This window comes from Euprymna scolopes, chromosome 46 (assembly GCF_053919585.1).
Source record: "Euprymna scolopes isolate OS-2025 chromosome 46, ASM5391958v1, whole genome shotgun sequence".
In the NCBI taxonomy this organism is placed as follows: domain Eukaryota; kingdom Metazoa; phylum Mollusca; class Cephalopoda; order Sepiida; family Sepiolidae; genus Euprymna; species Euprymna scolopes.
Window position 1 is genome coordinate 97,337,026 of NC_136527.1, and position 13,734 is coordinate 97,350,759.

Genomic DNA, 13,734 nt, shown 5'->3' on the forward strand with positions numbered 1-13,734 from the left:
AACACTTTATTTGTTTTTGCGTCATTGATACAAACCCTTCGGCAGATGTGCCTTCCGACTTTCTTCGAATGTATCGTCCATGTTTTTACATCATCGTATCATTATATAAAAATAACACCAATATGTCTACATACATGCAGTGATAGTAATGTCAGAAACCGATTTTAGAATGCGTGAAAAAAAAATTGAATAATTCGACCTCCTATTTTTACAAGCTTATAACTGCTTAAAAAATGTAATTCAAACCCTATTTTTTTTTCAATTAAAGGAGCAAAGAGCAACTTTTAAAAAAAATAACAGGTTTAATAGCAAATTATGCAATTTTTTTAATCGGCTTTCTTTAAAAAAGATTTGAAGAAAATCAACGAAATTTTTCTTCCTTCAAGTATAAAAAATCGATATAAATTCCAAAAAATCACTTATCTAAAAAAAAAAAAACTCAATGTGTAGTTCAATTCTTTATGGTTAAAAATTTTTCCATATTTATATTTTAAATTCCAATTTTTTTTAAATAAAATAATTTTTTAAACAACTATTTGAAAAACGTGCGATAATGGAAGCATTTTGCGAAAAACCAGAAGTAATCTTTCTCCTTTTGTTGAACTACGGATGAACAAAAGGACATAAAAACCACACATTCACGTTAGGTGTGTAGCCTTGTACCTGGATGAACGTGTGTTACCATAGTTGAAAAATAGTCAAATTTTACTCATAGGATTATTCCTTAAAAAAAACGTGCCATCACGTGGCATTACTAAACGGAACTTTTATATACCAAACTGACATTTTTCGTTTAAGATGACAGTTTCATATCTATGTCTATATCTATATCTATATCTATATCTATATATATATATATATATATATATATATATATATATATATATATATATATATAAATTTAGCTCTTGGTTCGTTCGTAATTAATAATCTAAATAACCACTGGAATATATATATATATATATATATATATATATATATATATGTTAATTACCCCTAACCTTTTTCCTTAAGAAAGAAATTGTGTCACTCGATAACACACTACAGAAGATGACAGTTTCATATCTATATATATATATATGTGTGTGTGTGTGTGTGTGTGTGTGTGTGTGTGTGTGTGTGTGTGTGTATAAATTTAACTCTTGGTTCGTTCGTAATTAATAGTCTAAATAACCACTGGAATGACTGCTTCGACATTTTAGTATAATATGTTTACTGTACCCATGTGTGTTTTTACACATCTCTTTTTAATTATAACATCAGACTGAATTTTGCTATAATAAATAGGTGTTTTTCCTTGTACGGATGGGGCATTTTTTTATTTGGGGACAATTATTTCACGCCGCGTGCCATCACGTGACATTACTAAACGGAACTTTTATATACCAAACTGACATTTTTCGTTTAAAAATGGAATCATTTCTCTTTCGTTAATATATATATATATATATATATATATATATATATATATATATATATATATATAATATTTCGTGTTTTATATATAAAGTACAATTGTTGAATGTTATTCTTTTGACTATATTTGTTTTTAGGAGAAGCACAATTAAAAAAAAGATTAAAACGGAGCGAAATTTAAATTTCCATTCCATTTTTACAACAATCGTAAACAAGTGCATACTTCGTAAGTTTTATCGTAAGTTAACGAGCAACCCATAAAAATCTGCTTAAAATATTGTAAATGTATATATATATATATATATATATATATATATATATATATATAAAACCTCTCCCTAACATACTGACAATAATTTGGTTCCGTCCTTCCCTATAAGAGGGATTGATTTACTAGGATTTGTATTAGAAGCTGAGCAAAATTATTCAATTGTTGAATTTTTTGCATTTTGGTTAAATTTGTTAGTTTGCAATCGCTAAAAGCCCACACAAAAAAATTGAACAAAATTAAAAAGAATGGTACTCATGCAGAATTTAACCCCCTCCCCTGGATTTCAATTTGTTTAGGGTTCGACCGGCAATCACTGGATTCAGCCGAGCGTTGTTCAAATGTTGAAACACTAAATCAACCTTTTATTTATTTTTTTTCATAGTTAATTATTGATGGGAGCATTTTTTCTGTTTATTTTCTTAACATCTATTGACAAAAAAAAATTGTACATTCTTTGAAAAAAAAATTTAACTTTTCTCTACTTTCACCTAACTATTTACGGTGTTCATATAAAGCATTCATTTTTTCTTTTCATGATAAAAATTCTGTTTTCAAAAAGAAATGTTTACTGCCAACTTTCTTTTAAAAAAAAAGTGCAAGTTTTTCTGAAAAAAAACAAACTTTCACCTAACAATTTATGGTAAATAATTCACCTTTTCTTGGGGAAAAAACAACTTTTATTGATAAAAAAATTGCAAAAATAATAAAATAAATAAACAATACAAAATGCATTTTTTTATGGGGAATGTGTTCCATTTTAACAAACTGAGCCACAGCAACGCGTGGCCGGGTGCAGCTTTGTGTGTAAATAAAAAATATATATATATGAACACGTGATCGCTAAAAACAATGGACTTAGATATAACATTGATTAGCTTACCAGTAATAGCAGGAGCACATTTTCAAAAGTAGGTTAATCTTTTTTTTTTAATAGAAACATGTAATGATAATAATTACCTGAAAATCCAGCTCCTATGATCAAATTTGGATGAAGAGGGTGTTTGTCTAATACAAAATGCTCATCGGGAGTTTTCTGTTGGAGATAGTGAAAAGAGGGAGTTGTTGGAAAAAAATCAAAGATACATAGTCAAGAGATACACACGAATTATATATATATATATATGTGTGTGTGTGTGTGTGTGTGTACGTGTATGTGTGTATGTGTGTGTATGTGTGTATGTGTATGTGTGTATGTGTGTGTGTGTGTATGTGTGTATGTGTGTGTATGTGTATGTGTGTATGTGTGTATGCGTGTGTGTGTATGTGTGTGTGCGTGTGTGTATGTGTGTGTGTATGTGTATGTGTATGTGTGTGTGCATGTGTATGTGTGTGGGTGTATGTGTATGTGTGTGTATGTGTATGTGTGCGTGTGTGTGTATGTGTGCGTGTGTGTGTGCGTGTGTGTGTATGTGTGTGTGTACTAGTCTTCCCGTTGGTCCTTGAAGGGTATGTGTGTGTATGTGTGCGTGTGTGTGTATGTGTGTGTGTGTGTGTACTAGTCTTCCCGTTGGTCCTTGAAGGGTAAGATGAAACAATTTTCAAAATAAAAAGTGATTTTGCAATTTTATTGTCTTTTATTGTCTTGAGAAAACATTTTTTTTTAAGTAATGAGTGACAGAAATAAAAACTCAGGAAGCCTCCAGAGCACTACTGCATACACTAATTAAAATTAAGGAGACCCTACTAGGTGCGTGTCTAATACAAAATACTCGTCCGGGGTTTTCTGTTGGAGATGGTAAAAGGAGGAACTTATTGGAAAAAATCAAAGATACATAGTGAGGAAAATTATATATATATATATATATATATATATATATATATATATATATATATATATAGGGTGACCCAACGTTGCTCGGGATTGAATGATGATCAACAAATTTTTCACACTCCTATATTCTTATTGTCATCTAAATCAGTAAAATCAATCATTTCTAACTTGAACTTAACGGCATCGTCGCCCTCTAGAAAAGATAAAACCCTGTATGGTAGCCTTAACTATCCACTCACCTTCCATTAATTTACTTATACTAAACATGGTTAAATAATCGCACTCACTCACCGTATATATACAATGCTCAACAATACAAGGGTCTGGTTCTAATCCAGGAAAGACATCTTTCACAAATTCACTGCATGTTTTGATGGCCCAATCATTTTCAACTTGGTCTCGTCTGTCGGGATCAATAACAGGTCCATCGTGTAGCGCTACCTGTTGAGTTTAGAAGAAAAAGAATAGATAAAAGTCTATTACGATAAACAAAGGGTCATAAATCGATTTGATATTAAATGTAACTTTCATTTTTCCCATATTGCAGGTGTAATCAAAGTCAGGTCAATCCAGTGAAATGACAACGGCTGAATAAAACGCACTTAGAGTTAGTGTTTGGGTTAATAGATGGCATAGTTTTTCATATGTAATCGGTGGGCATATCTATCTATCTATCTATATATATATATATATATATATATATATATATAGTAAGTTATAAAATATACATGGCGATTAAGCTACACTGAATATTCCGCGCTTCATCCACTCTAGGATTCTTCAGGCTTATGCAAGAATTTTGTGGTTGCCGCGTGTTTTTATATACGCACCTTCTATTGAGTTTTTAGTTAGTGTTGTTTTCATACAGTGTTTTTTATTATTATTAAATGTACTTTTGTGGTCATAATATCGAGTTTTGAAATCTAAGGAAGTCATACCTATGTAATATTTCTTGTTATTTGGGTTTTCTTTCGCAAATGTTGTTGCCTGGTAAACTATGCTTTTGGTTAGACATTTATTTTGAAGTGGGCAAAGTGTGCAGTATCTGCAGTTGCATTTATCTTGTTCGTTATTAGTATTTTTATTTTTATTTCTAGTATGGTTGTTGTTGTCCGGAGTTGGTTTATTATTATTATTATTATTATTATTATTATTATTATTATTATTATTTCTGCTAGTTACATATGTGTTTTTTGTGTTAGTTCTATTTTTGTCATGGTGTCCACTTTTTTATTCTTGTTTTGTTATTTTCATAGCTTTTATTTAATATTTTGTTATTATGTGGTTTAATTATCGTCTCTAAATTTTCGCAACAGCTGTAGGATAATTTTAGGGTATTTTTATTGAAAATTTTGTGTAAGGGGTTGGTTGCAGGGAAGTGCTTTTCGATAAGATCTACAAATTTCTTGCCAAGTTTTGTTTTTAACATTTGATTGTATGGTGCCGTATACCAGATTATATTTCTTTTTCTTCTATTTTTAATTTTATTATAGTTATTGGTGCTTTGTTGCTTATATTTGCTATCAATATTTTTGCATCCACTATTTCTTAGGGCTGTTTCATAAATATTAGTTGACCTGTTAAATACATTTTCATCGCTTGAGTTATTGCTGAGTCTACTTACGATCGAGTTAGGAATCTGTTTTATAATTGATGGTGGGTGATTGGACTTAGGGTTTACGTATATTGGATTAGCGTTATCTTTTAAATAGGGTTCATATGTGTTTTTATCTAAATTTAACGTGACGTCCAGGAAGTTTGTTATTTTTATGTTAGCTAATACGTCTACATTTAGGCCTAGTTTTTTTCATTTCCTTGTGTATGATTTTCTTAAAATTATCAACCTATATATATATATATATATATATATATATATATATATATATATATATATATATATTTACTATAATAATTAAATACCTACAGACACTAGTGTTTCATCCTTTTGGAAATCTAAAGTGCAGGGTGTCACGATTAACACCAGTCGAACGATTTTGAACCCCACAACACGAGACATCTCTGACTCGAGTTGCGGGGTATATATTAAGGGGATTAGAACAAGTCTGAAGAGCAGAGTATATTTTAATGTATTAGTAAATTCATTAATACAATTGAAAAGAAGAAAAGCAAACAGTGCTGATGATTGATAATTTGTAATTAAAATTAAAAATCGGTTTCATAAGGAAGAACAAACAAAATCAATAAATTGTACGATCGTTTCGGAAACGATGTTTTTATTGAGATAGACAATGGGTCTTGGACAATAATTTTAACATATAGTTTTTTGAAACAAAGTCTCCTCATCATCAAAAATATTGGGTGGGGGTTTTACAAACGTTACAAAAATATATAAAACGTTACAAAAATATATAAAACGTTACAAAAATATATAAAACGTTACAAAAATATATAAAACGTTACAAAAATATATAAAACGTTACAAAAATTACAATAAAATATAAAATGTTGCAAAAAAATAAAAAATGTTACAAAATTACAAAAATATAGAAAACGTTGCAAAAATATATAAAATGTTACAAAATTACAAAAATATAGAAAACGTTGCAAAAATTTACAAAGCGTTACAAAAATATATAAAACGTTACAAATTTACAAACCTTCACTAATCCAGGGTATTCGTATGAAGGGATCCCATAAAAGTGGGCTGAATCCGTGTCATAGATGAAAGGAAGGAATTTGCCTACTTCGTATTGGTCAGGAATCTTTGCTTTAAAATAACCAACACTAATCCGGACGGCCTGAAAGAAAATAAAAAGTTCCGCAGTGAATGTTGTATTTATTTGCTTCTCCACTGAGCAAATTAGGCACAAGGCCGTTTTTTAATGTGGAGAGACAGGGGGAGGGGGAAGGGAAAAGGGGACCAGCTCCCGAGAGGTGGGAAATGGGAGCTGGATAGTGATTTGCATACTGGTAGTCAGCGGCCCTCTTTCTCAAGGGAACCAAGACAATTCCTTCATGGACACCAGACAATTGGTAAACGAAGGCAACTTACGACGATGATAATAAGATGATGAAGATGATGACGGTGATGATGATGATGATGATGATGATGATGAGTATGGTTATGATGATGGTGAGGATGATGATGATGATGATGATGATGATGATGACGACGACGACGACGTGATGATAATGATGATGACAATGATGAAGATGATGAAGATGAAAATGATGATGACGACTATGATGATGATGATGATGATAATGCTGATGATGGTGGTGAACTGATGATATGATGATGACAATGATGATGACAATTATGATGATGATGATGATGTTGACCATGATGATGACGATGATGACAATGATAATGACAACGTACGAATATGAATATTCCTTAACGTATCATTATATAAAATAATGAGGGGAATGTATGTTTGGTCTCTTTTGTTTTTGTCTTACTTTCAAAGGGAACTGGACACCCAATTTGTTGAGGAAACGTCCAGCCCAAGGTCCAAGGCATAAGATGACGCTCCGTGCCACGTAAGCTCCTCTGTTTGTATGCAGCGTGATTATCTCGCCTGGTTCAAGTGAAAAAAGTTCCGTCTTATCCAGAATAACTCCGCCATGTTTTATAAACTGATTCTGTGAATAGAAAAAATAAATTAATAAATAGAAAAATAAAATTTGTTGATAAATTTTTTATAAACTGATTCTGTGAATAGAAAACATAAATTAATGAATTAATGAATAGAAAAATAAAATTTGTTGATAATTTTTTTATAAACTGATTCTGTGAATGGAAAAAATTAATTAATTTATAAATAGAAAAATAAAATTTGTTGATAAATTTTTTATAAACTGATTCTGTGAATAGAAAACATAAATTAATGAATTAATGAATAGAAAAATAAAATTTGTTGATAAAGTATTGATTTCTGATGAGAAAAATACCATTCAAGCAAAGCAATGGCTTGGTAAGTGTTATTCAGATTCTGCTCTGTCGAAAACAAATGGTAAAGGTCATATGCTAACTCACTCAATAATTTATAAATAGAAAAATAAAATTTGTTGATAATCTTTTTTTATAAACTGATTCTGTGAATAGAAAAAATAAATTAATAAATAAAAAAATAAAATTTGTTGATGAATTTTTTATAAACTGATTCTTTGGATGGAAACAATAAAATTTGTTGATGAATTTTTTATAAACTGATTCTGGGAATGGAAAAAATTAATTAATTAATTAATTAATAAAAAAATAAAATTTGTTGATAATTTTTTTATAAACTGATTGTGTGAATTGAAAATATAAATAAATTAAGAAAAGAAATGTTTTTTATATAAATATATTATATATTTTATATAAAGATATTATATATTTTATATAAAGATATTATTTTTTGACAATAACTAGTCCAGAAAACAAAGCAGAATAACAAACAATGCTTTTCAACATTAACTCACACACAGAAAAGGGGTTGATATGCCGTAAAACTTGTCAAAAAAACTAAGCAAAATAAACTCCTGTCCCTTCCCCGCAATGTTACATCTTTGTGCCTGTTTAAAAAATATTTTAATGGATTGTGCTCTGATGAACTCATCACACTTGTTCTCCCTTCGACTTTAATACGCCTGACAAAACCGCTTAGTAACAAAATCACACCCGTTCACTGTAAAGGTCGCTAGATGCCAGAAAGCCTTCTACTTTAGTAGTTTCTTCCCTTGAGTAGCTAGACTTTGGAATTCCTTTTCCTGCTACTTGCTTCCCTGACTGAATTGACATGCAGAGGTTTAAATGTAATGTAAACGAACATCTTGCTCATCTCCCCTAAGCATGCTCCCAAATAGTAGTCCATTACGTCCAAGTGGCGATGTGTCTTGTTTGGGTTGAACGTGAGTAAAAAAAACATTGTCGTCGTCATCATCATCATTATTATCATAATCATCATCAGTATAATCATCGTCATCATCATCATCAGCAGCAGCAGCAGCATCACCATCATCATCATCATCATTAGTCATTGTTGTTTTACGACATTTTGACGAACTAATCCTCTGGCCTGCTTTGCAGTAAAGTAAACCCGACAACAGAAGCAAAATAATAAGTGATGCTTTTCAAAAAAAGTAAGGTTGATATGCCGCCGTAAAGCAAACTTATTTATGCAGTTACAAGGTGATATTGATTTACCTGGTAGTATATAGTCATATTTTTGGTATTAAATGACTGCATAAAAGGTTGATATGCCGTAAAGCAAACTTATTTATGCAGTTACAAGGTGATATTGATTTACCTGGTAGGATATAGTCATATTTTTGGTATTAAATGACTGCATAAAAGGTTGATATGCCGTAAAGCTAACTTATTTATGCAGTTACAAGGTGATATTGATTTACCTGGTAGTATATAGTCATATTTTTGGTATTAAATGACTGCATAAAAGGTTGATATGCCGTAAAGCAAAGTTATTTATACAGTTACAAGGTGATATTGATTTACCTGGTAGGATATAGTCATATTTTTGGTATTAAATGACTGCATAAAAGGTTGATATGCCGTAAAGCAAACTTATTTATGCAGTTACAAGGTGATATTGATTTACCTGGTAGTATATAGTCATATTTTTGGTATTAAATGACTGCATAAAAGGTTGATATGCCGTAAAGCAAACTTATTTATACAGTTACAAGGTGATATTGATTTACCTGGTAGTATATAGTCATATTTTTGGTATTAAATGACTGCATAAAAGGTTGATATGCCGTAAAGCAAACTTATTTATACAGTTACAAGGTGATATTGATTTACCTGGTAGTATATAGTCATATTTTTGGTATTAAATGACTGCATAAAAGGTTGATATGCCGTAAAGTAAACTTATTCATACAGTTACAAGGTGATATTGATTTACCTGATAGTATATAGTCATATAGATATATTTTTGAAAGCGCAACTTTGTAATATATAAAAATCGATAGAACATTAACTCTATCATAATATCTATGAAATCTGCAAGAATTAAAATATCATATTTAAGCGTATTTTATGACCTGGCTTCACCGGGCGTCCCTGCTTAGCTGGGATGAATACTTTTGAAGTTTTAACAAAATAGCTACTATATCAGAGTGTCCCCATTTATACTGAACATCTACAGAATGTCAACATCAATATATTACATATGAATCAGTCCCTGTGGAATTTCCACAGGTCCTGATTTTTTGGTATTAAATAAAGGTTGATATGCCGTAAAATAAACCAGACAAAAGAAGCAAAATAATAAGTGATACAAAAAAAAGTAAGGTTGATATGCCGTAAATCAAACTTATTTTTTATACGGTTACAAGGTGATATTGATTTACCTGGTAAGTCTGTAAGGCTGTATCGGATTTCAGGATTCCTCCTTCTGGATCCATAATGACTGAAGAATCCGGATACATGGAAATGTCATAAAGATTGTGGAGATCTTTGCTGTTAAGCTCCGTATACTTCATTCCATTGCTGGTCAAGGCATTTTTGACCTCGGCCACATATCCCTTTTTATTTACGCCCATAGCGAGAATACCTGTTGTTCTTTGAATCCGACATGTGAATGAATGAATAAAAAAAAAATATCAAAACAAGTATAATATTATTCCATAGCAAAGATATTTTGTAGTAGAAATAATAATTTTTTGGAAGTTGAAGTGTAAATTCGAGTTTCCAAATGTGTATGGTTGTCTATTAAGAGGGTACTTCCAAAAGTAAAACCTCCTATTTTTTCTTAACTCAAAAAATTGAAGAATTATGAAGACTGGAGTGATACCATCAAAACGTTCTTCTTGAAGGTAGCAGCTCAGGAAAACCAGCCTCTCGGTGTCTCCATGACATTTCAAGTCCAGTATTTCTAAGCCTCCCTCACATGGACATTATATACAGACTTATCTGTGCACCCAGTGTTTTCTCAAAAAGCGAGGACAAGAGTTCGACCAGAGCATTTAGGTGTTGTGCAGGCAGGGAAAGCACGACCAGTCGATAAAGGATGAGAGGGAAGATATACGTTGCACACGCCTTGGCTCTACCCTTTAAGGAAAGTTTCCTAAGAAGCCACGAGTTGACCACAGCCTCCACCGTTGACCGTACCTCCAACCAATTCTTTTTGAACTGGAGACCCGGTCCAAACCACACACTGAAGGGCGCTTTTGTCATTTATTTATATATATATATATATATATATATATATGTATATATATATATATATATATATATATATATATATATATATATATATATATATATATATATATATATTTCAGAGGAAACATAATTTAATTTAAATACCAAAAAAACAAAAAACGGGCAGGTGAAATTATTAAAATTTCCTTAAGGACTTATCGTCTGACCCTCTAAGAGGAAACGTCAGAATGATAAATTAAAAGCTAAGAAACGAATGAGGAAAGAAGGGAATTTGGTTTCAGTTGGAAGAACATTGAGAAAAAAAAATCTCACTGTTCAGGTGGTTTTAAATCAATAAATATCTCCAACTGATGTTTCAAAATCTTTTGTCTACCTAGCCGTGTAATTATATTCATGCAGATATTCTACATGATTTATACTTGCATAATATTTGCATAAAAAGTTTACAGTAAACACAAAATTGTTTCCATGTATATTTATGTATGCGTATGTATTTTTGTTTAATCTATTATATCAATAAAAATGAACGTGTCTGTGTGTGTGCCCATGTGTCTGTATACGTTTCCCTATGTTATAACTCTGTCAATTTATTAGTCTATCTATCTATATATCTTTAAAAGTGAACGTGTCTGTGTATCTGTGTGTCTAGATTTCCCTATGCAACAACTCTGTCAATTTTCAGTATACAGACTCGAAATTTGATATACAGAGTACTGAGATTTGGGGAAACTCTTTATAATCGGTTTTCGCCCAGAAATTTGGCTGTTAAGGGGTCAAAGTTCAATGATTTGACTTTTGAGAACTCTACCACACTCCTCCGCCAATTTTGGGTCTAAACACTTTAAATTTTAGATATACGTTCCATGGACATGGATATAACTTAATGACTTGATTTTAGCCCAAAACAATAAATATTAAAGAGTCATAATAGGGTCAAAGTTTAAAAAATTGACCGCTATTTTTTTTTTGGGGGGGGGGTGCTCAACATACACCTACAAACACCCGGGCAACGCCGCGCTGAAATGCTAGTATATATATATAAAAGCGAATGTGTCTGTCTGTCTGTGTGTGTGTGTGTTTCCGTGTACATTTCCCTACGCAATAACTCTGTCAATTTTCAGTTTACAGACTCGAAATTTGATATACAGTGTACTGAGATTTGGGAAAATCTTTGTGATCAGTTTTCGGCAAGAAGTTTGGCTCTTAAGGGGGTAAAATTCAACGATTTGACCTTTGAGAACTCTACCAAACTCATCCGACAATTTTGGGTCTAAAAACTTGAAATTTTAGATATAGTTTCCTTGGACATAGATCTAACTAAATAACTTGATTTGAGCCAAAAACAATAAATGTTAAGGGGTTATAATAGGGGTCAAACTTTTAAAAAAGTTGACCACTTTTTTTTTTTTGCTCAACATACACCTCCAAGCACCCGAGCAACGCCGGGCTTAAATGCTAGTGTATATATATATATATATATATATATATATATATATATATACACATAGTATACTAAAAATACGTTTTAAGATTTTATAGAGTTCTTGCTATGCTACATAAAGGTTGGTAGTCATACTTGGGTCAGGTTACATGTTGTTCTAGAAGATCCACCTCCTAGGACTTACCTTCTTTATTTGCTAACACAATATGCATTGTTTAGAGTGCAAAAGAGCTTACAAAAGGAAAGAGAAAAAAAAAAGACTTTATTTTTCTCTGTGTGAGTGGATTGATATCACAGATAAAAATGACTCCGTGGGACGTGTGGCTTAGCTGTGACCCATAAATACACATTTTTATCGAAAGCACCCGCGGGCGTCAAAATCAATGATATAATTGTGTCCCCCCCCCCTTACTGGACATTCTTACCTTTGAAGCAGTATTCCTGTTTCTGTTTCAAGTTTGCTCCACATCGGGTAGGCTTCCCCCATCATGTGTGCAAAGATGGTCTGCGTGTACGCTTTTCGAATGATACGTGTTTGTCCATGGGAACTTCCTCTGCTATGAGGCAGCGGAAACTGAAAATATTACAAAAAAAAAAGAAAAGAAAAAATCATAAATTAAAATGGAAAATTGAAATAAATTAAATGAAACCCCAAATAAAAAAAAATATATATATATAAAAATAGGAAATTAGAATAAATTAAATGAAAGCCCAAGTAATATATACATATTAAAAGAACATATTAAAACAAATATATATATATATATATATATATATATATATATATATATGAAATGAACACATTAAAATTAAAATTAATTAAAATTATGAAAAAATAGAAAATAAATTAAATTAAATTAAATGAAAGCCCAAATAAAAAGACATATGTACAAAGAACATTTGCAAATTAAAATTAATTAAAATTGTAAATAAAAATAGAAAATTAAAATAAATTAAATGAAACCCCAAATAAAAAATATATATAAACAGAATACATAAAAATTAAAATTAATTAAAATTATAAATAAAAATAGAAAATTAAAATAAATTAAAATAAATTAAATGAAACCCCAAATAAAATATGTATATAAAAAGAATACATTAAAATTAATTAAAATTATAAATACAAATAGATAATTAAAATAAATTAAATGAAACCCCAAATAAAATATATATATAAACAAAATACATTAAAATTAAAATTAATTAAAATTATAAATAAAAATAGAAAATTAAAATAAATTAAAATAAATTAAATGAAACCCCAAATAAAATATGTATATAAACAGAATACATTAAAATTAAAATTAATTAAAATTATAAATAAAAATAGAAAATTAAAATAAATTAAAATAAATTAAATGAAACCCCAAATAAAATATGTATATAAAAAGAATACATTAAAATTAATTAAAATTATAAATAAAAATAGATAATTAAAATAAATTAAATGAAACCCCATATAAAATATATATAAAAAGAATATAATTAAATTAAAATAAATTAAAATTATAAATAAAAATGGAAAATTAAAATAAATTAAATAAAACCCCAAATAAAATATATATATGAGAAGAATACATTAAAATTAATTAAATTATAAATAAAACTAGAAAATTAAAATAAATTAAATGAAACCCCATATAAAATATATATAAAAAGAATATAATTAAATTAAAATAAATTAAAATTATGAATAA

The 13,734-nt window shown here is 29.8% G+C and overlaps 1 protein-coding gene across 1 annotated transcript in view; it reads right to left on the reverse strand.

Annotated features, from left to right (window-relative positions):
• The window catches only part of LOC145270189 (peroxisomal sarcosine oxidase-like), a 145,030-nt gene that overhangs the window by 2,968 nt on the left and 128,328 nt on the right, over positions 1–13,734 (reverse strand). The window contains exons 3-8 of the mRNA XM_080125818.1: positions 12,460–12,608; positions 9,780–9,990; positions 6,882–7,064; positions 6,077–6,217; positions 3,750–3,899; positions 2,645–2,720 (exon numbers count right to left, since the gene is read on the reverse strand). Of these exons, the coding sequence (XP_079981944.1) occupies positions 2,645–2,720; positions 3,750–3,899; positions 6,077–6,217; positions 6,882–7,064; positions 9,780–9,990; positions 12,460–12,608 (910 nt within the window). The remainder of the gene's footprint in view (positions 1–2,644; positions 2,721–3,749; positions 3,900–6,076; positions 6,218–6,881; positions 7,065–9,779; positions 9,991–12,459; positions 12,609–13,734) is intronic.